This window comes from Cyrtonyx montezumae, unplaced genomic scaffold (genome assembly GCF_038088225.1).
Source record: "Cyrtonyx montezumae isolate F1298 unplaced genomic scaffold, pur_monq_1.0 scaffold_10, whole genome shotgun sequence".
Lineage (NCBI taxonomy): Eukaryota > Metazoa > Chordata > Aves > Galliformes > Odontophoridae > Cyrtonyx > Cyrtonyx montezumae.
The window spans coordinates 15,529,276-15,557,000 of NW_027071826.1; the positions used below are offsets into that span (position 1 = coordinate 15,529,276).

The 27,725-nt window shown below is 39.2% G+C and overlaps 1 protein-coding gene across 1 annotated transcript in view; it reads right to left on the bottom strand.

The window, feature by feature from the left end:
* Window positions 1-6,143: 6,143 nt before the first annotated feature.
* Window positions 6,144-27,725, bottom strand: part of KCNK13 (potassium two pore domain channel subfamily K member 13) — a 49,285-nt gene continuing 27,703 nt past the window's right edge. Inside the window, exon 2 of the mRNA XM_065751633.1 lies at window positions 6,144-7,875. Coding sequence (XP_065607705.1) covers window positions 6,989-7,875 — 887 coding nt within the window. The 3' untranslated portion in view covers window positions 6,144-6,988. The remainder of the gene's footprint in view (window positions 7,876-27,725) is intronic.

A 27,725-nucleotide genomic window follows, 5' to 3' on the forward strand; every position in this document is an offset into this window, starting at 1 on the left:
ATCCTAAAGCTCTCACAGAACTGCCCATCACTGTGAGCAGCTCCCCATGGCCGTGGGCAGCAAAACCTTTGGTGGTGGTTGGGCAGACAGCCTAAGGTGATATTTGTCAATCTTTCAGCTGAGGAAATGAGTGAATACCAAACGATTCTTGGAGTTCATTCTCAGAGATAGCAAAAAGACTCATAGGTCAGGCTGATGGTGGAACTCGATGATCTTCCAAGTCTTTTTCAACATACATGATCAATTTTGATTTCTTATAAGCAGACTATTATTCTGTAGATCAAATAATGTCCCCTGAGGAAAATCCCAGTGCACTACACAGTAAGGCACAAGCAGAATTAACATTTGTACAGCTGGTGGTAAAGCAAAGCAAATAATAGTCAACTTTTCTCTGGATTATTTTGTAAAGTGAAAATACTTCCTGTGCTATATACTAGATAAAGAGCCCAGTAGCAAAGTCTCCATTGATTTCACTGGAGCTGAATCAGTTTCTGAGCTGAGAATGCAACCAAACCCCACGTGTGGAGCCAAACTAAGACTGTCTGTTATTTGCCAGAAGGGTAATACCCTGATTATGGCTTAGTGCTGGCAGGAACCAACTGACCTTTTCAATCCTTGCCATCTCTAATAAGACTACCAACAATAATGATACCTAGGGATCAAAATACCATCTGCTTTGTATTAGGCTGAGAAAAACAGCTGCTTAGATGCTATTTACAAAGGAATGTGTTAAACCTAGACCTAAGCATTTGCCCAAAAGCAGTAGCTACTGAGGAAGGGCTGTCACTTCCTCTTGGTAGGGGAAAGTGGTCTGTATTTCATGGGAGAAGGGCACTTCCAGGACACCGCAAATAGAGGCTACATGTGGAAGGAGGATTGCCCAGCTGCCTGACAGGGCAGAGATGGACAGGAGCCAGCTGGACTTGCTTTGATCAGGGATTTGGGCTGGATGGCATCCACAGGCCCCTTCCTGTGGATTCACCAAATAAATTATTTGGTGATTCTCTGAACCAGTGGGTCTGGAGAGCATGATCTGTTTACTTCTGTTCCCATACACAGGATGTAGATAGTGTGACATCCCAAGTGCCAGCAGCCAGCAGCTGCCACTGCTGCAGCAATCTGGTCTCTAACGGTCCCCAAGTGTTTCCCTGCCTGCTGTGTAGATCTGGTGACCCCAGTCTTTTTAATTCTAACAGGCTTAGCATAGCACCCACTCCTCAGATCACCAGCTCATTTACAATGTTTAAAACAGATAGAACAATGCAGCTTTGAAGTTCTTTTATTTGAATTCTGACTATTCAGTAGTAAGACCAAACCTCTTTTGTGGTATTAAACTCTGACACAAATTTCAAATTAACTGATGTGAGAGGACTTCAGCAGCTCCAAGTAGGTACATTTTAAGGTTATTTATATTTTTCTTCTTATGCATCTTTTCCTTCTAAAGGTACCACAGAACAAGATTAAATTTCTCAGAAAAGACCACAAACAGAAAAACTGGCAACATTCCATTGCTTTGAGAGGAGGAATACCTTTGAAAGGTATTTCTTAAGAAAAAGTTTGAAAGCTAGGGCATCCTGCCTTCCTCTAGCAACTTCTGTATGGTCACCTAATAGGAAATCTATTTGGAATCCAGAAAATTGCACACTTGCTTGGAAAGCAAGAGTATTAATCCTTCTTTTAATTAAATTTTTCCTTTATAAAACAATAGACAGAGTGAGGAAAAGCATATTTCATTTAAAAAAAATCCTGCCTGCCTTTCAGAATCTTAGAAAATTTATATTTTATATGATTGCAAATAATTTCAAGTCCTGAAAACTGTAGGAAAACATTAGTGCAGAACTGTAGAAAACAAATAGAAATTAGTGTGTCTATTCCACAAGACTGTTCTTCTATTTTTAACTCCAGGTATCTGCAGTGACTGTGTTTTAATCTGGTTTCACATGAAATGGTTATATATACATGGGTTGTAACAAAAAGCTTCTGACTACTCGCTATATTTAGCAGTATTTTTGCCCAGTGGAAAGACACTTGGTGAATCTCCACAGCTTGTAAAATAAATTTTACAAAAGAACTTTACTACTTCTTGAAGGAGTCCAAGAAATTAAGGTGTTAGCCAAATTTTACTAAGCTAAGTCAAAATAAGAAAAGATGCAAACTGAGCTGCTGTTGCACAAATAGGAATGTTGGGGGGGTCACAGCAAACAGCTCTACTTCCACAGCCACAGCCGAGGAGCCAACCAAACACCCCGTGGAAATTCATTCAAGTACAATGTTAATCGGAAAGTGCCTTCCCCAAGCTGACCTCTTTCTCTTAATTAATTTGGTCTGAGAAACTGAGCCAGTTCATTTCTCATGCTCAGCCCAACAACTTATTTGCTATTCAATTTCTAAATGTGTCAAATAGAATTAAAACAGGCAGAGGCCAAGATTAAATCAAACAAACTGTAAACACTGCTTGTGCTATTGGGTTGATGCAAAGCTTTCACCATAAAAGGCTTCTAAATAAATGAATTCAGCTATTATTGTGTGGCAGCACCGAAACCTTGCTGCTAGTGTTTGAACTTTTCAGGGACACTGTCAGGTCAGCTTAGATTCAAAACACAGAACATAGCTGGGTTCTGAAATTGCCCAAAGGACATGGGTACCTGACTTCTGCTGAAAGTCAAAGTGTGGCAAGAGGTGAACTGACTTCCAGCAGGAATTAGATCCCTTTGAAAAGCATGTTCATATCCTTGTAAGCAGAGAACCATGTCCTTTGCAGAGAGAGATGAGTGTAATGCCTTTGCTACACATTGAACAAATTTTTCAAAGCCTAAGACCATCCAAAAACCCTGACAGCTCCCCTTACTGAAGATATGCGATCATATTTTTTAGCATTAAATATTCAATTTTACTGTGAAGTAATGATATTTCACAAGAACTATATTGTTACGGTGTGGCATAACTATAAGGCCAACTTCCAGTAAATTAGTTCATCAAGGACTTTCAGTCTGCCAGCCTGCAACTTGCTGCTTACTCCACTCACTGTAGTAGTACACCTGAAGTGCAGATCCAGAACCTCAATACAACCAAGATTTTCATAGAAACACTTTTTGCATTAAAAAAATAAAGCCTACATCTCATTAGCCATAATGCAAATTCATATCAGGAAATGGGGAAACAGTAATTCTGAAAGCAGGTTCCTGTCTTGACTGAGATCTTAGTTCTAAGCAATATGAATTAAAATTTAAATTAGCTTTCAAAATAGATCCGTATCTGACAGTATTTCTTTTAATTTCTCCTCATCGCTGCTTTCATTTGTAAGAAATGTGATGTTGCCTGAATTTTTGTTGTGGTTTATTTATTGCACATGATGAACACTTGGAACTCCTGTGACAAATCCTTTTTTTTTTTTTTTTGGCACATGTATACTTATATCTCTTTAAAATCCTGATGTTAACATTATGAACTGAGCTTTTGGGGATTTCATCCAATGGCTTTAGAAAAACAACTGCAGTAGCACCAGTGTAGCACAGTCTGAAGTTCCCTTTCCAATTTTGAAGGTTTTTTTTTTTAATCCCTAATATTCTCTAATAATTCCTTCAGCCTCCCAGGGAAAGCATTCAGCACAGGTTCTAACTGATGAAGTCAGAGGTGTTTGGGGACAGCATGACTTCGTGATACAAAGTGGCACAGTCACAGAATGTACAACCCTTCATCTCTGGAACAGCAATTCACATCTGAACAGAGGTTATTAGACAAAACTAGTGCACTTATTCCCCCTTTATCTTCAGTGGACATGAAATTTGACCACAGAACCACTGTAGAGTGCCTTACGATGGGCAGGCTTGGGTCACATGAAAGCCATATGCTCAGAGAGAAGGAGGTCAGGGGTGATGAGCAAAGGCAGAATTAGTGCATGACAAAAATCTCTTACAGCCTTAACCAAGGCATTTGCTTGATCCCCTGCTTTCATAACTAGAGGTGGTTTCAGATCTATTGAAAGCAGCTGATAAAAGTTTTCTGTGTGGTGTTGGATAAGAAGGGGTCGGTATCCCAAAGAACGGGAAGGAGCAATACAGCTGGCTTGCATTTTGGGAGCAATGGGGATCACCCTAAGACCATCCTAACAATCTGCTACTGGGCTTTGTCATATTATGAAAGCTGAATAATCTCAGCTGAACTGACTATGCAGGTTGTAATGTTTCCCTTATTTCCATTAGAGCATATGCATTTCTCCCTCCTTCAACTTGCTTTCTCAACTATTTGCTACAAATATTGCCTGAAATATTATTTCTGTCGTCTCACTGTGTTGTGCTTATATCTCCAGAACAAAATTCTGAAAGCAAATTAGATATGGAAGGATTGAAGTTAAAATCCCATATGGGATGCTGATCACTAATAACGATGCAGAACTGTAGAATAAAATGGACTCAAGAACTTGCACATTTTGGTTATTTCATGTGGTTTTGGAGGAGCATTGAGTATCTTCTGTCTACACTGCTCAGCAAAATCTGACATTTTCAAGTAAGATTTAATAACCAGCATAAATGGAGATGTAAGCTGCACCTTCCAAGGTTGTGGCTGTTCTGATCAGGACGAGAGCTCTGGTTAAGCAATGGGCGAAGTCCTAAATAATTTCTCATAGTTGGCAGCATGAGGAATTCTGTAACACTGAAACCTTAGGGTTACAGGCAGCGAACAGAGACAGTGCTGAATGAAGTCAGAAAGAAGGCTTCAGAGAAGCACTTTTCTCTTTTTATATCCAAGTACATTTATTCAGTAAGGTTGAGACAAAGCCTTGGAAAGGAAAAAAAAAATAGCATAACAATGTAATAGATTTTGGATACTATAATGTAACTCAAACATATCAGCTGCATTTTCAGAAAACAGTTGAAACCACCGGAGGCGAATGCAATTGCTTTTCTCACCAGAGTTAAGGTTTGTGAGCTGATCTGGATTTTACATGAAGGCAAATGCGGAGGGACATTTCACAGCTGTACAGTTGAGCTGACTGACAGCAGGCTTTCAAGTAATGGCTGCAGCTCTCCTTGTAACTAAGGACACCAAGAACTGACTTTTAATGAGAATGTTTTAACTTTAAAATGTCAGGAAGAGCTTACAATTCTTCTACACAAGTTGAGTGCAGTTGTTTATTTTCAGATTTTCCTTTATTGTATGAAAGATTCGAAGAGGTATGTTTTCTTTTCAATTCAAATATTGCTTAAAATGACTATTGAAATATTACCTTATAGTATTAGGAACCTAAATAAGAGAACTTGGAGGCAGAATGAAGAAAAAGGATAGGATACTATTCTGTAAACTGAAGAGGCTATCTGCATTGTTCCATATGAGAGAAATTACAAACTGCATAGGGCCCTTTTAAATGCCCTAAAATTGTAGTATTCTGGAAGGCATTGTAACTAAACAGTCCTGATACATGTACTATTCTCTTTAGGGAGAATTGGATCAGGTTTTTGTGACCCATTCAGCTTATTTATACTCATATACTGTTTAGCTCTAATGCACTGCATGGTTAAAGAAGAACCAGGAATTCAGCCCAGACCTCCTTAAATTCTCACTAGACACTAGGTTAATTCAATCTCTTATTTCTCCAGTTATCTAATAGAAACCATGATTTCACTGCCATTAAAGATCACCCAGTTTCCTGTTTTCATATTCTTCTTGCTGTTATTATGCTTCTCATTGAAGTCTCCTTTCAAGTCAGAATGGACACTCAGAGGATTTCATTGAAAAAAACAAGGAATTAAACGTTTTCTATTTCTCCAATCAAGACTCCATCATTATCATTACTGAATGCCAGAAAACAGGTGAAGAAAGACAAAATGGCATGAGAGGTGAATAGGACATTGCTGAAGTGATTTTGTGACCACAGTCACTTACAATAATGCACTGAATGTTGGCATGGCAATCTAATTGCATAACGATGCCAGTTCTGTAAACCCAGTTAGTAGTTACATTACATAATGCTGATGCTGAACTGCTTCAGTCAGAATTGAGCATAATTCAAACAGAAATTTGTAAAATTCTCTGGTTGTTATTGTACAGTAATTCAAAAAGCTTTTCAGTATGTCTTTTTTTTTTTTTTTTCAATTAATTGGATATTTTTTGGAACAGAAAACCATGATTCAATTTCTGTTTCAACAATATAAAGAAAAAAACAAAAGTAGGCTAATTTTTTATTTTATCACTTCTGGCAGTATCCTTTTAAAGGGAAGGCCAAAATAAATTCTAAAGGCCAAATTCTCCTCTCATTCAAATCACAATAGCTCTGGAGTACTTAGTTCACCTTTCATATAATTGCTGCAGATTTATACAATTTTAATGGCAGCAGAACATGGCTTTTCAAGCCTAGCTGGTTCACAATGGGGATACATTTCAAGGAGTGATATTTAAAAGAAAATATATATGACTTTTTTTTTTCTATTTTCAGGGTTTTTTTTTCCTATTCCATTAAATTAGATCTAATTAGATCTACATCATGACAGAGAAAGGCTTATAGCGATTCCTCCCTTTGTTTTTAATAAGCTACCTTCAGAAAACAATTATGAGAAGAGTAAGACAGAAAGCTCAAAACAATCTTTGAATTAAGAACATGTTCAGAAGATAGTCTTGATTTGTTCCAGTCCTACAGATTTCATATCCTGAAATCTATATTTCACAAAAGTGGAAAAGCTGATGAAAAACTGATTTGAAGGCTAAAATGAATTTCTCCAGCAGTGGCCTGTTGGAGGCACAGAAGGGAGGGGAATAAGGAAGGCTGAGACTGGTGCAATTCATAGAGCCATGGTATTAAGTGATAGCCCAAAAACATGTGAGTGGTCTTCCAACAGAAAGTATGCTTCTCACATATACCTCACCCTCTCCCTAGGACAATACTCTTCCTATGCACATCCACATGATGCACATTGTTTTTGTGCATGTTGAAATGCTTCACAACGCTTCGTTGTTATTCCTGTACTATTTTGTAATACTGTTCTGTATTGTATTACCTATCCACACTTGTTTCTGCCAGTCTGTTATTCATAATTGCTAGGGCTCCAACTCCACCAGAGAACCCGTTTTGCTTTGAGCTCATTTGCCGTGGGTAGCCATTGGCAGTTTCAGACAGCTGTTTCTGCATGATGGCCAGTGAAACTTTGTTGGAGGCCAGGAAGTCCTTCATCGAGATCATCTCTCCTGACAGCCGGCGTCCATCTGTGTCGCTCTCGTTGATGACGTCAGTCTCGATGGAGATGTTTCTCCGGCTGCGCACGTTTCCTGGCATTACCACGTTCCTCCGCGACCGAAATAATTTTCTTTGGCATCTATGGCAGCACCTGCAGTCCAGCTTCTTTAGTATCCAGTTTATGGATTGTTTGATGACAATAGAGATCACGTTAAATAAGGAATAGATGCAGCAAACCCCCATAAGTATGAAGACAAAATTGCCAAAGCGGTAGAGGCCTTGGCTCTCATAGTGGGTGTTCTGGCTGCTGACCAGATCACCAAAGCCAATGGTGCTGAAGGCCACGAAGCAGAAGTACAGTGAGTCAAAGTAACTCCACCCTTCAATTGGTGTGTACATTGCTGAGGCACAGCAGGAGATGATGAGTGATGCTACGCACAAAATCAGCATGACGTAGTACACTGAGGGCTTCCAGCCTGCCAGGCTGTCTGCCTCTGAGGTCCCTGAGCCTCGCCGGCCGTCGTTAGGGAGGATCCCTTTCCTCCTCAGCTGTCTCTCATGGCAGGACTTCATGACATAGGCTATGACAGTGATCAGGCGTTCCAGGAACAGGTTAAAGAACAAGATGGTCCCTGCACATCCTATAAGGCCATAAAATATAAGAAAAATTTTGCCTCCAACGGTGGCTGGGGTGGTCATGCCAAACCCTGGAAGACAAAACAGAAGGGTTTTTAAAAAAAAAAAAGCCATTAGTTACTGAACAGAAGTTTTGTCCCAGTCTAGACAGAGGTACTGACAGCAACTCCCTGTAGTACAGCCAGCTCTGCAGGAAATGGAGGTCACTCCCCCAGTCCACCTCCTGCTTGAGCTTCACTGTGTCCCTGCAGCATGGGGAAGGTAGGTCATGCAAGTCTTTCCTTTAGAACCAGAATGAAACAAAAAGCAAGCAAAAACACAGAGGAAACAAAACAGAGAATAATGAAGGCCCGAATTCTTGTCTTGTTGGCAGGCTCACTCTGCTGCTGCTGTTGTAGAGTTCATTCCTAGCTTCAGGATTATTGCACTCACTACTTCTTTCTGAAGTTGTTCCACGCAGGGGTCCAATCCAGGGGCAGCTATCACCTCTCAGACACAGTCTGTCCCCACCACAGTCACACAGCCCACAATAAAGTTTCCCTGTGCCTCACCAAGCTGTGGCTAGGGAATGGATGGCACATGGTCCAACATCCAGCACGGTGCTGTGGCCTGGCCAGGGAGCCCAGCAGGTAGAGCACCTCACAGTCCTGCATCTGACCTCATGTCATTATCAGCCTCTTTTAAGTCACTGCAGAACTTTTCTTGTTTGTCCACATCCTGCTCCATAGCTCAAATCTGTACTTGGATCTTAACCAGCATCTCCTCTGGTCTCACTCCAGGATGAGGGATTTCTCAGGTCTGAGGTGCTCCAGGTTTCTCTCATCTCCCACCCTTTCTAAAGCTTGAAAATACTAGCTTTATTTTGGTTAGACCATCTTGTCTTAGTATGAGGTTACTGAAGAATAAAAAGTGAAAAAGCACGTCCAGAACATTGAGCGAATTAGAGTAATATACATGCTAAGTAAGTTTGCTCCTGTTTTAATAGGATCTGGAGAAGATTAATCAGGGATGAAATAACTCATCAATGAAGCCAATCTTGCCAGGAGAATGGAGAAATCATATTGGGCAAGACATACATTTATTTGTTTCCTTCTCTTCATAATTTTGAGATGTTAATTATAAAATAAAGAAATGAGGCTCTGAAAAATAGAGGAAACTATATTTGTAGTGTGGTATATTTGTGCTATGAAGACAGACAACAGCAGCGTGAAGAAACCACATCTGCAACTGCACTCTTTCCACCACTGGAAACCTGCTACAGCACAGCTCCCTCATGGACATGGCTTCTCCTTCTGCACATAGTGACAGCCCCCAAGCTCATCTCACTCCTGGCTAGGCTGTGGTGCTGCTGAGCCACCGTCCTGCTGAGCTGCAGAAATCCAAGATCGAGAACACTGATCCAGAGCGGCAATGAGCCCTACTGTGGCTCTATCACATTCAGCAGAAAACGCAGGTCTGTACTGTCATTCTCAAAGCACTGGAACACATACTACATCCCAATGCATATCTAGGCCTTTGTAGTTGTTTGGCATTGCTTGGGGGGAAAAAAAGAAATAACTATGGACTTAGAAGCAATTGACATTCTTTGCTCCCCAGCTCCACTGCAGGAGGCAGTTCTCTGCTGGCTAAGGATGGCAACTGCCTGGGATCAGGAATTCGAGCAGGGGCAACACAAACTGCAGGTTCATGGCACTGCTTGCTGGGTTATAGCACTGATCCTGACAGTGGTGAACAGGCAATGCTCAGAGAAAGGGTATAGGAAAGTATGAATAAAGAAGAAAGTATAAACAGATGGTCTTTCCCTGGTACATATCTTTATTGGAATCTGCAGTTCAGAGGCTTTCAGGACATTGTGTTTAATAATTTCTCCATCAATCTTGTCAAATCTTCTTTCAAATCATTTACGCTTTTGGTCTCCTGAAGCAGTAAGTCCTACAATTTAATTATGCTTTTCCACAAAGAAGTCTTTGTCTAACTTGCTACCCCGTCAATTCATTTCAGACTTCCTACTTTTTGCTTTGTTAGCTGTGGCGGTAATACTATTCACTCATCTTCTCCTTTCACCTTTCCCTTTCCGGGTTTATAGACTTCTATTATTTCCTTCTTTCTCATTTCTTTCCCAGTATGAGGAGGTCTATACTATTTAGACTCTACTTTCTCTTTGTTAATACATATATCTAACCAGTACTATGGCCTTTCTCGTTTCTTCTCTACCTTATTACAGTCCTTCAGAAATAAGGAAGCAGGACAAGAACTATATGCAATATTTTAGTAAGCTTTGAAAGAGACTACCCAGACATGAAGTATTAGAGTAGAAACTAACAGAAAAATGTACAGATGGGGAATGACTTAGTGAACAATTAGACCACCTAATCCATGGAACTGAACAGGGAAAGAGCAAAAACTTAAACTGCAGACTCAGAAGCAAATACAGAATAAAATTATGAAATCATATAAAAGAGGAAATAAAAGCAGTGGCTGACAGTTGGAGATTATTTGAAAACACAACAACACTTTTTGTGATGAAGAAATAAAAACAGGAAACAATTGCAGGAAAAAACTGCTAGTGATATGGAATTTTTATGGTATGAGAAGTGCTGGTGAAATGCAATGAACGTCATTTTACCAGCTGAAGAGAGTTATTTCATGTGGAAATCAAGATGACAGGTAATCAAATGGGAATTAGGTCATTCTGAGTTGGAAAAGCTGAACATTTTTAAACTACTGGAAAGTGTTCCAATTGATTTGTTGGATACATCTGTGGATATAACTCTACCTTATTAATGACAGATATGCATTTCAAATTCTACACAGCAATGAAGATGGCCTTCTGAGTACAAATTTCAGACTTATCTTCTGAAATCAGTACAATACGGATTTGCCTGTGACCCATGATCTACTGATTACAACAAGCTGGCATTGTATTTCACAATATTCAGCTGGACCAAACAACTACATCCCTTGTAGCTTCATATTTCTATCACTATTGACTTTTTTTTTTTACATACTGCTCAAAAGAGAATTCTGACTCATTTCCTGAATACATGAAAATATCTTTAGCAGAGCTAAGTTTGCAGAAGCTGGAAGGAATTCAAACTCCAGAGTCAATAAAAGTTTTCTAAAGCACTGCACAACTCCCACTCAAAACAATTTTGCAGATTTTGTCTTGGTAGTGAAACTTGTTGAAGACTGTTATTTCAGAGTGCTCTAAAATCCACCTCTATGTTCAGGATGTACTGTGTGCCTATTCCTAAAGGATGTAAGAACACAAACTAAAGAATGTTAAAGGAAATATAAATACATCAACTGTGTAATGTAATCATGTTCCATGGTTTTATGAAGCAAGTAATGAGTCTAGTCAAAGAAAAGCAACCTAGTGTAGTCCTTACTACAATTACTACTCTCAGTTTGAGAGAAAGGACTGATGTGTAACAAGAAGCCCTCCTAAGGCTGTACAGCAGTTTCACCCAGCCATCCTCATCCTGCCTGCATCTGCCAGCCCCATCTCATCACATTCTCCCAACACATCTGCACAACATGGCCAAGGCAACCTGTGTCCCCCTCACCCTGATATCCTCAGGAGGCCATGCCACACTGCCCCAGGAATCCAGCTGCCTACTGCAGGCAGTTATTATGTCATATAATCCTTTCTATTGTAAACTACTCCGGAGCTAGCAATCACTGTTTCTCCAGGTCACTACAGACACTTACTTCCTCTGCCTGGTGGTACAGTTCAGCATGTGCTCCTAATCCTGGATTTTCTGTCATTCACGTATTACTTAAACTTTCCGTTTTCATTTCCTGGTACGCTTTCTTTGTATTGTGAAAGACTGAGAAGCAGTTCATCAATCCTAATCCTTCGTGAATGAAGCCTGGAGCACTTAACATAATAATTGTGTAGGAAGACTAGAAAGACATATAGATTTCATGCTTCATTTTGGTTAATGAGATTGGGTCTTTCTATTGTTTTGCAATATATCACTTTTTTTTTTTTGAGAGGCTTCATTTCCCTTTTGAAAGTACTTGCTTCTCCTGCCTTTCCCACAAAGAGGTGGGTAGAAAGAGAGGGTAACACTATAGCAACAAAAATAAAACACTGCAATGCTAGGAATATAATCATCAAATGGCTTTCCAGTTCAACCAACAATCAGAGCTGTTTGTATGGTTTCTATATTCCTGTTGCATTTTCTATTTATTTGAATAATTCTTTCCTTTGATTGTCCCTATCAGCTCTAGTTTGGTCATGATTCATCAGGAAAACAATGAATTTCACTAGTGGAACAAGAACAAAATGATTGAGGACCACAAAAGGTGTAAACCAAACTAAATATGACCAAGAGACTCGATTGCAATGAAAAGATCAAGAAAACTAATCACATAAGACAAATATAGGAAATCTAATTGCATTAATTTTGCATTAATGCAAAGTTGCTGACCCTCTTTCCCCCCAGTACACATTCTGCACTGATCTATTTATGTGAGGATATTATGTGCTTCTAGAAGAAAGGCATGAAAAACAACTTTAAGAGAAGCTGTACTTGAAAGATGTTATTGAGAAAATGTCCTGCACTGTTCCCACAGTGTGCAGACACTATTAATTTGGCAAAATTCACCTGTCATGATAGTTTATTCTTGTGCTCTCTGAGCAGGACAAGTAGTTCTACCAAAATTCTAGTTCTGATAGAATTATCCTGTCACCAAAAGAAACTCTGCTAGGAACAGCTAAAGCACTTCAAATCATCCCACATCACTCACGTTGTGACACCCCCCCACCAGCAAGCTTATAACAGTAGCCTTGTTCTGAAAAGAAAGGAGACACCAAGTCCTTCCCAGTAAAAGAAGGAGAAGAAACTGTGTAGAGGACATGTCCATGGGAACAGGCATAGGACCGTCAGCACGCTACCTGCCAGCTGTATGCTTGGACTTGGGTCCAACTTCAAATATGGAAAACACCTAGCACAGTTTATCTTCCTAGCTGTATGCAGGCATCACAAACATGCACATGCACACATCCTACTTTGATTTCACACCACTGGAAGTTCTGCATCTGAGCAGAGTTTATCTGGTGACACACTGGTGGTCACACATTGCCACAAATGCCTGTTACATCACCGTAACCATTTCACTGACTGCAGGGGAATAATAAACTAGCTGAGTCCCAAAACCCTCCATTGCCGCAACAATTATTTGACAAAATAAGATTTTCTTATGGGCAGCATGGTATGCAATGGCATCCCTTTCACTGGCACTGCTACTCTCTTGAACTGATTGATTCGTGGTGGAGTTGTACTCACCCTGCCAGGAACACAAGGGACCCGTGGCTGCAGCAGCTCCTCTACGCTTTCCACTCCTCCCCTTTGTGATCTGCCTGGGTGCTGCACCAGGGCATCCCCAGCACTCCTTGAAAGCTGTAAATGCCTCCAGGGCTATTAGAGCTTAGTCATAACTGCAGATCCAGCACTATGCTGAGTGACCAGCTGCTTGGTGACCTGGGGCACTGCCTTGAGTGGCAGTGCTGCTGTTCCATTCTGTGCCAGCCTGTACCCACAGTGCCATGCATGCAGCACATATGCATGTGTATACATATTTCAAAGCCTTCCCAAGCAGCAGCATGAGGGCAGCTCCGCACCTGACAGTCAGCCACAAGAGCACAAGGAAATCCAAGACACAAGCTTGTCCCCAGCAAGACATGCACACCAATGAGATCCAGAAAAATTAAGACAGGGAAAAGCAAGCGCTTTTAGATTATGCTTTCTGGAGTCCTAGGTCAACAGCCCAAGTTGTGCTTTTTTCTGCTTTGTGATTTCTCATTTTTCAATTCACACACCAGCTTTTCACCACAGACATTCAAGATTCACCTCCCCTTCATTAGTCTTCTGTGCAAACAGGGTGAACACATGGATCCAGATGTGCAGACCAAAATGGGCATCCTGAAAACTGAATCTTGTAACACAGTTGTCCATTAGTCTCACGATGAGCGTGTGAGTGAAACCTCAAGGGCAGAAACAGCAAATACTTGAGGTTTTCAGTGACTTGGTTTTGGAGAGCAGAAGAAAAACTGTTTTTGTGTTCAAGTATATGATGCGATGTCTGTATTTAACACACTGAATTTAGCTCACAGTGAGTCACTGTTGAAACCTGTCCACGGAGCTGGATACCTGTTACTGCTTCTCTAATTTGAAACACGTAAACTGCATGTTCTATATTAAAAAGAAATCTAGCTCAAGAAAAGCTTTTCAGTTTAAGAAATCTAAAAGGCTTAAATCAAATAAACAACACTGGGAGTAAAACATAATACAAATTCAGTAATAGTAGAAAACTTCATGGGTCTGTTGATACCTCAGTTACAAATTCTTTGTAGTCCTTAAATAATGCATGACCCTTTCTGAGATGCAGCCTCTGTAATTTTCATTATTTTAAGTTGTTTTGGTTGTTTTTTGTGTGTGTATGTTTGGTTTGTGTTTTTTTTTTGTACAAGACAATTCATGCCATTCTGTTTCATGTAACTAAGTTTATATTTTATTTAAGGTTCGTGCTAGGTCTTGTATAACAGAAATACACAGCCTTGTTACAGCTCCATTGCTATCATAAATCCTATGTATAAATATTTTACACCTACCTTCTGGTTTCCCTTTATAATTTTATGTAGTTTCTGAAGCCTGAGGTGCTATGCCCAATGACTTTCCATCATCCCCTGATAGATTTGTGAGCCTGCACACTGTTGGTGTTACTACAGGACTAGAACAGAGCTAAGTTCTGAAAACACATTATGACTGTTTTATAGTTACTTTTTAAGACTTGCTGAACATTTAAGGCAGATGTAATTTTTCTGTATTCTTAAAATACAGAAAATCAATGTTAGGCATATAATTAAGATTTTATTAACATCCATATTTAACTAGATATCATTTTAATATTTCATATCAGAAGGTACCGAAGATGTACGGATGTGTGTGACACTGTACCTGGCCCAAAATGCTCACTCATCAAAGGCAGCTATCAACACTTTGGCAGGCTCCAAGAGGCACAGTAATGGCCATGGCTCTACTGGAGCAAGAACCCAAAGACACCCACACAGTAATCTCCAGCCTTGTACAAATGAGTCTTTGCTGCCTTTCCAACTGTGTATGGACATACTGCAGGCACCAGTTCTCCAGAGATGTTAGAGCTCTAACACAGGTAGCTATGGACAAAATTCAATGAGTAGAGCAGTTGGCACTGCTGTATCCCCATTTCAGGCCTCTCACAAAGGCTGCAGCCCAGCTGCTCTACAGAGGAAACACTCTGCATTTTATAACTGAAAAACAAAAGTTCTACTTGATATCTTGACTGGCATTGCCAATCAGGAAAGGGAAGGGATTATCCTGGTCTGAGCTGGTACAGCCTCGTCTCCAGCACTTTGTGCAGGTTTGAGCTCCACAATATAAGAAGGAGATAAAACTGTTAAAGAGAATTCCCACAGGAGGGCTACTTGGATGGCAAAGTGTCTAGAAATGGAACTTAAAGATTAACAGTCACATACATGCTACACTGTAAAATAAATGCAATTTTATCTGTGTCAGTTAAGCATGTACATATTCATCATACGTGCATATGTATATGAACCTTTTACTCTGTTGAATAGCCTAAATTGCTAACAACAAACTGAAACTTCAAGCCATAACTCACTTTGGCACAATAATACCTGATCAGAATCACAAATGCAGCAAGCACTGCTTCAAGGGCATATTTTCAAGCAATCAGTCTGTGTAATTGGAGCAATTACAGAATAGGAATAAAATGCATTCCATAGGTTTATCTACACTAAAATGTTCCTTCTAAGCAGTACAAAATTATGTATATTTAAAGGGTTTTCTGATGTTTAAATTTTCTTACTTTTATTTTTGGCATGTGTACATAAAGTATCTGATTCTTCTTGGAGGAAAATAGCATTTATGCATCTCCCAGAGGGATTTTTTCACCTAATACTGTAGGAAAGGTACACATGTCAGTAGCTCCTGTGATTTGCTTTGTCAGCCCAAGAGGTATTAGGAGAGCTTTCCTCTTGGTATACAGCTTTAGTTTTTCCTCTCTTTTAAAGGTAAAGCTAGACACATTTTTGTTTCCCCACAGTGAAAAGAAACAAGCAAGAATATGTGGTGTGAGTTTTTCCTCTTGAAAATAAAAGACTGGGGAAACCACGTCAGTGGCTTTTAAGTAAAGTGGACTTCATAAATTTAATGTTCTTCTCTGGCTCTACATAGCAAGATAACCGCAGCACTTTTATGCAACAGTGTTACTTGCAGTTCAGCTAAAGAAGAAAGGCCTCTACTGTAAACATTAAGCAAAACAAAGGAAAAAAAGGAAAGAATAAGATGTCTCTGACATAGGCTGGAAGAAAGCTGGACTCAGAGAAGATACTATTTGTTACAGTATCAAAAATAATATGTGCATGTGTGTTCATATATGATCACATCTTCCTAACCAAATCCAAGCTTTGTCCTCGTGACAGAGAGGCAGCTTGGGAGGAACTGCTAACAGAACGGCTAACCTCAAAGTAACAAAAAACCTAAAAAAGTAACTAATATCAAAGTAACAGAAAACCTCACCCAGAAAATGAAGGTAGCCTGATGCTTACATATATCAAGCACAAGGACAGATCAAAGGAGCAAGTGTAAAAGACTTCACAAACATCACCCCAGTTCCTCAGAGAGGGGCAGAGCCAAGAAAGCTTTGAATAAAGACAAAAAATTCACAGTTACAAAGCAGATGTTTTAGGGGCTACAAATAAAAAGCATGAGGTCACATCACAAAGAAAAATCTACTGTCGCAATTTTCTTGAAATAGAAATCTTGAAACAGATACAAATATTGTGATTAAAATTCTGAAAACTGGTAGACATTACTGACAGTTATGTTATTAGAGTCTGTGATGAGTGCTTGTCACTGGAGAATTGGTGACAGAATTGGCAATTATGTAAGTGCTCACTATGAACATATGAGGAAAAAACAAACTCCTGTTTCATCAGCTTTTAACTTCTTATACATCAACTTCTATAAGATGAGATTTATGAAGGAGAAAAAATAGTTTTCATAATTTTTGACATTTTAAAAGCAAGAAATTATGCTAGGAGAACGGATTTTTAGACACTTGGGAACAGAAGTTAAACCTGTGAACCAATGTCAGGCTATTCTAAAGAGTATATCTCCTACAAAAGAGGTATTGCTGACAGCAGTTGCAAAAATATCGACAAACTTGGGTTTCTATACAGAAGAAAAATAAAGAAACTATAGGTAAAACGGGACACTGCAACTGCACAGCTCCCACAGCACGTACCATTATATTCTAAAGCTAAGCATCAGCTGCCTTACCCATACAAGCATTTGAAAAACACCGCCACAAGTACACAGAAGAGGGTAGAATCGAATTACACTACAAGAAGATGTTAAAGAGTGGTTAAAAGCTGCAAAGTTGAACTTTTTTTTGTTGTTGTTGTAAATGGACAACTGATGGAGGATATCCCAAACCAGAGGACAGTTGAGACCGGAAGGTTGGCTGCAGTGGGTGTCCAGTGGGATGTAAAATTATGCAGAGGATAAGAGGAGTGCCTGGCTTTTCAACCAGATAATTCTAGATTCATGGAAATAAAACCATACTTTTACTGTGTCTGGAAAAAGCAAGATGTTCATTTCTAAAAGATAAAACTGGAGTAAACTCTTCTAGAAAGAGAACTGTGAAACTATTTCTGAAATACTTTTCATCAGGTGAAGCACATCTAATAGAGACTTTGAGAGACCTATAGAATCTTTTTACTTGCTTTTCATCTGCTCTGTAATGATTCTCTCTGCAATTTTAACTGAGTTAACAGCTTTTGTTTATGAGAAAGCACTGCACTATTGCTGGAAACACAGAACATTTCCAAGAGGAGCTCACCTCTGCCCATGGGCACCTATTGCTGCCTGTCCAACAAACCAGATAGCTACCAAAGTTTGGTATTCAGAAAGTTCAAGAAAAAGTGAAATCTTCTGAGTGATTACTTTAAGAGACAACAGTCACAGAACTGAAATCATAAGGCTGAAAAATATAAGAGTAGTAACTCTTGGGGGGAAATGCCCATCTGAACTTTACAGATATTACAGCAAATTTGGAGAGCAGCACACGAACCAACTTTCTGAGGGTTTGCAAGATCTAGTTGAGGGATATTTTCTGGTCCCTGTGTTAAAAAACAGTCACATATGAAAAGTCCATCATTTGAAACATTGGTATTAAAATAATTGAAAACATTTTAAAAAGCACAGAGAGAAATTTCTCAAAAGAATAATCTCAGAGATGGTTTAGATTACTGTGGAGGATGGCTCCTCTCAGTTGGTACATCAGGTAGCAGAGCAGTTCAACTGCTGGCAGCCTGCATACAGCACACTGCTTTGTAAATACTTTTTCCACTAGGTATGGTGGTTTATTTGATACAATTAATGCTAATTGATTTAATAACTAGTTATTAAAAATGATTGACAGATTCTGCTTATTGCAACAGTGAATCTAAAAATGCTTTTGCTACATATGTATCACTAGTTCATAATGTATTCTGCCAGGGAAAGATGCAGGGAAATAGCAAAACACTTGGTTCATTTAAAAACCCTTGAAGAAAAGCTATCACGAAACAGCAAAGCAATGTCCTGGCTTTCTCCAGAAGCTTGGAAGATGTCACCTGTACTGGTAATAGGTTTCAATGTTTCCACCTTCACCATTCACAGTTCCTAATAGCATGGTTTTCTTTGGAAAAGAAGCACAGAACTAAATAATGGGATTTCTTAGGAGTGTAAGTAACCAGAGCTGTGTCTAACTGCGTGAAAACAAATCTGAAACTTTTGAAGCTATTTACTAACTCCTTTCTTACCTATAATGAGTCCGCACAGCCTTGAGTCTCTCTGTAATTGGCTTCCTGGCAGCCATGTCCAAAACAGTTTGCCATACATGAAAAGGAAATAGTGCTTTGATACAGCATATAACGCACATGCTGAAAAACAGGTAGAAAAGCCTGTGTCACAAAATAACATCTTTTAGAGCAAAAGCATTGTCAGTGAAATAACTTGAAGGGAGTTTATCAGACTTACATTAGTAGACTGCTTCCTTCTGAAAACAAGGCTTGTCAGCTACACCTTTTTTATTCCTTTTTTCCTTTATCCAGCTGAAGAAATTAATGGTTTCAAAGTCACAGTAACTTTAAACTTCTTTGCTGTTGTGCTTTCAGAAAGTTCTCAACATATATGATGCTGAAGGGGATAGACTTTAAAAGTAACCTAATTTCAACAATAGGCAGGCCATAACTGCCAAACTCCCACAAATGCAGTAAGAAAAATAATAAATCAATAATGCTGTTATTAGGAGTGTAGTATGTCTTCAATGTGTACTAATATTAAAATGCTGAAAGATCATGTTCGTTGTACGAGTATAAACATATTTAATGAAATAACATCTACTGACTATTCTTGAACAGTGGAAGCTAGTTAGGAAGAGAGGAATGAAAATGCCCAGATGAGAGAGCAGCAAACTTAATAGCATCCATCCCTGTGGAGGTGTTCTGCCAGATGAGTCCAAGAAAATTAAGCTCTTCATCCCAAAGAAATCGGCTTTCTTGTAAGCTCTGCTAATCACATGTATAACAGTAATGGAGACAAAGGTGTACAATCAGAAAGATCTGAATACATTCCAATAACCACTATTTAGCAATGGCAGCTGGTTCACATGTCTGTTACAGCAGATGTATTCTTTCTTGTATCTTCTGGCCTCAAATTGTGGTTATGAAGATCAGAATCTTCTCGGTGTCTATTTACAAGCCACACAATACAAGCCACGCAACTGGTAGCACAACATTTAAAGCTGAAGATATTTTGGCAGACCTTATACTGAAGATAGTTTGCAAAAAAAACAAACCTGGCAATTAGCTTGAAACCTCAATAAACGTTGCTAACTGGCCTGGGTATTTGAACATCTAAGTGTCATTACCATATACCATATATTTAATGGGGGAGGAAGGCCGAGGATACCTTCACCTTCTTCCCAAATCCTGGTGTGAGAGCAGCCTGCACTTTGCCATATTTGCTTAGCTATACCTAATCAAGCTGGTGAGCTTATTGGAAGTCATATTTAAGTTTCTACATTTTCTCTCATATATGCAATAATATGGAGTTTAAACACTTCCCTACATCTGTTATACTGACAATTGTTCTGAGTAATTTGTTAAGAAACACTTTTCTTCTCATTTGGAACACATTAATCCCTCTCTTGTCTACGGCTAAGTAATCCTCCAGTCACAAAGAAGTCCTGTTACAACTACCCTATCTTTATTCAGCTCCCCATGTCATACTTAAGATACCATTCACAATGAATACTAGAGCAGTAAACATCTGTTCAGAACCATATCAAATACTCCTTTGATTATAGGAAGACAATTCAAATGATCTGTCTTTAAAAAAAATTATAGACAGGGCAACTCTTCATAAACTATATGGATGCTCCCAGAGATGTCAGTATTTGTGTGACACGTGGTTTGAATACTTCTGCATTAAAAGCTTTATCAACTTCAACAAAATATTTCACAGCAAAAGGTGCTATGGATCAGAAAAAGCTTCCATATCCATGGATGATAAGCTCTGCTTAATGGCTGATGAACCAAAAGCTTTTAACAAACTGCTTCACAAATTATCACAATTGTCCCCTCTGTTGAAAGTTGTTTTTTGAAGAACACAGGTTTTGTCCGTCAGACCAAAGGACTGAGCTTACCGAGAGATAACATCTAAAATTTCACTCTACATTGCAAACTATGTTTGGTGACTTGTCAGCATAGCTGCCCACCACTGAATGTCTTTGTTCGAAACATTTTGAGTTTGTTTGTGCCAGCAGTTGCAGTGGAAGCTACCTGTATTAGAAATGAATTTGTCACTTGCTTGCCCTTCTGGGACACGTTTTTTGGCTGCTAGTGGAAAAAAAACAACAATGTTCATCATTTCAAAATTCCCACTTCACCTAAGTAATGGCACATTTTGTTTAAAAAAAAAAAAACCACAATCATAAAATCACCAAGAATGGAAAAGACTTCCAAGTTCATCCAGTCCAACTGGATACCTACTACCAACATTTCCCCACTAAACCACGTCCCTTAATACAACATCTAAAAGTTTCTTGAACACTTTCAGGGAAGGTGATTCAACCACTTCCCTACGCAGCCTATTCCAGTGCATAACTGTTCTTTCAGAGAAGAAATTTTTCCTAATACCCAACCTGAACCTCACCCAGCACAACTCAAGGTGCAGCCTCACCAGAAGTGAGTATCCTGCTCTGGCTGGCAACACTATTTCTTATACATGCAAGGATGCTACTGGGCACACTGCCAAGTGTCAAACAGTACCCTCAGATTCCATTTCTTCCACATAGTCTTCCAGCCTCCTATGATCCAAGCACTGTTTGGGGCTTTTATGCACAAAGTGCAGGACGTAGCACCTGGTCCTGTTGAAAATCATTCAATTGGCATCAGCTCAGTGATGCAGCCTGTCTGGATCCCTCTGAGGATCCTCCTAACTTGGCATTATCTGCAAACTTAATGAGCATGCACTCAATCCCATCACCAAGATCATCAATAAAGATATTGAATAGTACAGGCCCCAATACTTGACCCCTAGGGAACACACTTGAGTGGTCACCAGCTGGAATTCACCACCACTCTAGGTCTGGCACTCCAGCCAGTTCTTTACCCAGCGAAGCGCTTACTTGTCCAGACCATGGGCTGCCAGCTTATCCAGGAGAACACTGTGGGAGACAGTGTCAAAGGCTTTGCTGAAGTCTAAGTAGACTACACTGACAACCTTACCCTCATCCATCAGGTGGCTCACTTGACCAAAGAAGGAGATCAAGTTGGTCAAGCATGATCTGCCTTCCATGAATCCATGCTGACAGGGCTAATCCCTCAATGGTCCCACACATGCCATGCAATGTAATTCAAGATGATCAGTTCCATAACTTTTCCTGGCCCTGAAGTCAGGCTGACAGGCCTGTAGCATCCCAGATCCTTCTTACAACTCTCTTCATAAATGAGACTTGCATGCTTTCTGCATGAATGCACGTGGGAGCTGAAGTATTGTCACCTAGTGAATACCTATCAGCTACATAGATTAAATAATACAAAAAAAAACTAGTTTAACAAGGTGATAATACATGGTGATCCAGAGCTGTCAGAGAAAACCAGATCTCTTCCAAATTATGATAATAGGATGCTTGAGATAATTATCATATCACTTATTTCATACTCTTGAGGGCCTGTGAGTGCTTCTCAGCACAGCCATCACTGGCTACTCAGCAGAGGCACAGCAATGTATTGGCTCCTCAGACAAACAGGACTACCATCCTCCCTTACCTTTTTCCTAAGGAAAATGCTCTCAAGGACCAGGGTGACAACTACAGTACAGGTGTTAAAGAGCTAACTGAAAAATGTTTGTTTTGTTTTTCACAAATAAATGCATTTCTTCTTTTCTCATAGATCATGACCTGATCTTTATTCACACCTAAAAGATGGCATAAAAACAAACAGCACACTGGGAACTCCTACCTAGTTTCATTTCTTATCACTGTGCATGAAGTGTCACACCCAGAATATTCTTATATTCTAATTAAATATGATAAGTATGTGCATCCTGGATTTAATTAAATACAAACATCAATGTCACGGGAAAGATAAGTGAATTAAATAGGAAGACAGAGCACAGGTCAATAGAACTATAAGCATGTGTAAATCCCTCCCCAAAAAGTTACTGAAATTAAGTAAGGGAAGAAGCTAGCTAGAGCTTTCAATTTAACAAGAGGCTTTGACATCAGCAAATATTTACTGTGTTCTAATCTGAATTATTAGCCCTTCATTTCACACCTGCAACCCCTCTGTTACTGAAGTACATCTATATAAATAGTCTTCGCCATCTCCTCATCCTTGCAAGAAAAGCCCCATCATCATCATAGGACAAAAGATATTTCTTAGAATAATGTTAAATGCTTCAATTCAGTTGCTCATTAGCTTTATTCCAGCAGGCAGGAGTATCAAAGAATTACAGGGGTAGGAAGAGACCACAGAAGATTATCTAGTCCAGCCCCCCGCTAAAGCCGGTTCCCTAGAGTAGGTATCCAATTGGCCAAGCAGTAATTACACAGTAGTTGTAGCCAGATTTCTGCACTATTTGTACATGACAGGCAAATCCACTGGGCTGTCCAATTTTGGCCTTGATACAAAACACATGCTACAAATTAGACATAAATCTATTACAATAAATGGAATTATATTGGTTTTGCAGCAATAAGAGTGAGGTAAAATTTGATCCATAGCCCTGGGATTCAGTGGGAGCTGGCTATTTGTAATAAAAGTATCTTAAGATGGAAGAATAAACGCTAAAAATACAATTGGTTATTTTTGCCAACATTTCATCTCATCTAGAAATTGGGGTTTTGCCTGCTGCTGTTGATGTGGAATTCCTGGAAATTGCTACTCTCATCTTCAGAAGGGAAGTTTTGCCATTAATTTTTGCGTAATGAGAGCAGATATTGTATTACAGAAACAAACCACAAAAAAGCAAAAGAACAATGGAGACTGAAAATTGTATATACTCATGTCATGTGCTACTTTCATATTTGCCTAAGTTCATACAATATTGTTCCAGGGCATTTCACTTAACACCTGACAGACAACTTTGAGGAGCAAATAAGAAAGCTGCATGACATCTTGTGATGATTTGAGGACTGTGTAAACCAAGATAAGTAAAAAGGGTCCAAGGTGTCAAGAAGGTTACTAGAGCCAGGAAATAATCAGTTTGATTCCTTTCATTCTCAGGGAAGGAACAACATACAACAGCAGGTCCAGCAAAGAAGTTGAAATTATTTTAAAGGGGAAAAAGATGACAAAGGCAGTCAACAGAAGAGAGGCCTTCGTGTCCTCAGAGAATAGCACCTCCAGGGGAACAGAAGGAGACACATTTATCCGCAGAAATCACGACAGCTAGAATCGGAGAAATCTAAATGGAAAGATGAGGAACACTGGAGACACAGTAGTGCAGCCCATTTAACAAACACATATCTCATCTGTTTGATTATTTCTTCCTCTCTTTAGTGAAAACCATAGTTGGTTTAGAATATCTCAAGAGTTTGTGTGATACAATTCGGCACGTGGCCCTGGAAAAGTAAACCATGGGTCAGAGCTCAATGGAGCCAGGGGCTCAGAGAACGGTGGTGCTTATGCTAACAGTGTCTCACAGATCACAGTCAGTCCTGAAAGCCACAGCAGGTAAGCTGTGAGTTCCATGAAATGAAATCAGTTTTTGCCTAGAAACAGAAACTTTAGCTCATGAAGTTAAAGCACAGTGTCCATGATATAGGGTCCAAGCACTGCAATTTAGTGAGAGTACAAAGATCATTTAAAGAGAGACCTCACAGGCTGATGATTTTTCTTCAAACAAACGAAAAAGGATGTTCAGTTCTTGCATTTTTGTCCTTCCACAGAACATTCACAATTCTAGTTAGAGACTTTTCTATTTTTATCTTGCAACAATTGAGTCTAAAGAGACATCTGATGATTCAGGCAAAGACACCATTTGCTTGGTGGTGCAACTCAGCACAAGGAATAGTAACTGCTTTTTTCAGGGACTTTACTCAGTGAAGATTTATTGACAGTGCTAATGTCTATGGTTCTCTTTATTTAATAACAGAAGTCAAACCTAAAAAAAACCTAACAAACCTCAAACCCTGCCTCTTTTCATAGATGATTAAAAACAAAAAAAAACCTGAGTTACAGAATCACTGTGATTGGAAAAGACCTCAGGAGACTGTCTAGACCAAACGCCTCCTAAAGGGTTCCCCAGGAAAAGTTACACAGGCAGGTCTTGAATATCTCTAGAGAATGAGACTCCACAACTTCTTTGGGCAGTCTGATCTAGTGCTCTGTCACCCTCAAAGAGAAGTTCTCTCTTATATTCATACAGAATGTTATATATTCCAGTTTGTGTGCACTGCCCCTCGTTCTGCCATTGGGCACCAGTGAGAAGAGCCTGGCCAAAATCACTTGACTCCCAGCCACTGGATATTTATAAGCATTGATAAGGTCCCCTTTTAGTCTTCTCCACGCTGAACAACCTCCAGGTCTCTCACCCAGCCCTCATGATGCAGATGCTCCAGGCAACTTATCTTTGTGGCCCTACACCACTGGACTCTCTCCAGAAGATCTCTGTCTTTCTTGAACTGAGGAGCCCTGAAGTGGGCACAGTACTCCAGATGTGGCCTCACCAGGGCAGGGTAGAGGGGAAGGACAGCTGAGGGAGAACTGGCTATCATGATCAGTAACTTGGTGAGCAATGATAAACCTTTCTCACATTTAACTGAATGCAGTTATTTATTATTTCCATTTTTTAATTTGGAAATTCACATTTAGTTCCTCCTCAGGCACCTGCAGTGTCTGACAGCCACTTACCAGCTTTAACTGAGCAGTTTGCAGGTCCAGGAGAATGGGTAATCCTCTGGGCCACCCCCTACTAAAGAAAAATGTTTTTTCTGTATTAACATCAAAAGTGGCAGAAATTGTTATTACATATTCACAATTAAAAGTTGACTTTCACCTCCTGCTGCTTTGCAGTTATATGAAGAACTTATGAGGGAGTGACATAGAAAACGAAATTCCCAGTTCACACCTCATTGCCATTTTTTCAATTAAGGATGATTTTAAGCAAGCCCAATGTTAGTAAATGGAACTAAAAATGTATCAGGAACTTTTACATGCTCAGGCCTCCAACTATTCTCACACATCATTAAACAGGTACGAAATTTGCTAACATCTGATGGAAAACCCTAGGATGTCTTCTCATTAGGCACAATTCTATCTAAAGACAATGTTCCACTCTCCTAACTGGCTTCTCTCTTCTTGCACTTGACACAGGCACAGTGCACTAGAAAGCAACAGTCACGCTTTTTCAACATTTCAAGCTTCTCTTCCTTTCTATTTTAGTGCATGAAAACTAGCTGGAACATCGCAAGAGAGAATGATAGTTTAGCTTTGCAAAGGAAACACAGACCAGGAGAATGTTTCACCTTAAAGCAGATGTACAACATGCATGCACACACACACACCAATGAAGCACTGTGCTCACAGAATACTCTTCGCTCCCCTAACCCTCCAATACAAGAAAGTTCAGAAGAAATTCAGTGAATTAAACTGAAGTATAACAAAAAAAAAAAGAGAGAAAAATAAATATATCCTTTTTATGTCTCCTTAAGAGATCTGTATATCATTATTTGCTTTTGGCAAATGGTTATGATGTAATTGATGGCATCAATAATTACTAATCAATTTCTAGCAAGGGAATCTAGTATTAGATATTGTAGAACACCTGAACAATTCCATTAGTACAAGCTGAATCTTACCAATTTAAAGTAACAAGATGCAGGGTACTGCCACATTTGCTCCTCATGGAAAGTTACTTATGTGCATAAGAGCAACGAACACTTTTGATTCTTATTCCTAAACTCTGAAATTCCTGTTTCTGACAATAATTCTTACTGCCTTCAAGGATGTACCCCACTGAACGACAAAGAGCAGTACTGAACTGCTATGAAGAGATGTTTCTCTTAGCTTGACTGATAAAAATTAAAGCCTTGCTGTGAAATGTGCACAGATGGTGAAAGGCTCATGCCTTGAAAAAAGTGAAGTAGTGACAGGAAATGGGAATTTCAACTCATTTAAAAACACATCTTGACAGTACATTCAGATAATAAATGAGCGTGCAATGTGTGCAATAAGACTGACTCAAACACACACATTTTCTTCCCTTTGAGTTTGCCACCAATTGGTGAGTGATAGAAAACACTGTCATTACTTAATTTTATCCTTTTGTGAGGAATTATTCACTTTAAGCTATGACAAATAGAAGTATTCTGTGAAGATCACCTTTGGTTCTCCCAGAGATAAACTTTATCTTCGCAATTCAACAAAAACAATTCAAAAGTAAAGTATTCCTATTTTTTCAGCAATAGATAGTTGAAAGTGAGAAAAGAAACAACAAAACATACTGGTAATTGCTATCTGTGGCTCTTTTGATATTTTTTCCCCAGTTATTTTGCAGCTAATGAAAGAAGATATGAGTTCTGCTTTTATACACTTCCAACTAGCAGTATACAATGCCATAAAATTTGAGCTGCAAACACTACGGGGAAAAAAATTACTTTAATGGAAATAAAAATATTTCCATTAAATAATCACTTTGTCTACCACAGTAAAGCACTCATCAGCTTATGGAATTGTAAATAAAGAAAAAAAAAGTGTTCTTTCTATGATTTAGATTGTCCCTGGAGAGCAATACAGAATCAAAGAATAGCTTCCACAGAGCATCCTTCCCTTTGTTTTGCTGGCTATAATGCAGAGCGATGTGGGAGCAGTGACTTTTCCCTCTGTAACACATGAAACCGAGAAAATAGGGCAAATAGAAAAAGGGATTTGGGAACTTACATATTTTGTCTCACCATTCATTCTCCCAACTGGGTTTAAAGGAATTACTTAAATTAAGGAAAACAAAACATTGTTTTCTCACTTTTGGCTATATAGTTATTCTTGCAGGCAATTCTCCACATTTAGAAGCAATGAAACCTTCAACAGGAAAAAAATTCTTCATAAATTCTGAATGAAAATGATTGTAGATGTCATTAAACGAAGGTGAGATCAGGTTTTTAAAATGGCATTCACTGAATTACTCTTGTGCTGTTTGTCCTCGCAAGGAAGACAGATACAGCATAATATATTCTTGTGTATATATATATTTACAGGCATCTGAATGTCTAACACAGTTTACCCTGCAAAATTTCTGGCTCTGTCAGCTGGAGATCAGGTGAGACTACGGAACATAATGATTTACATACCTCACAAAAA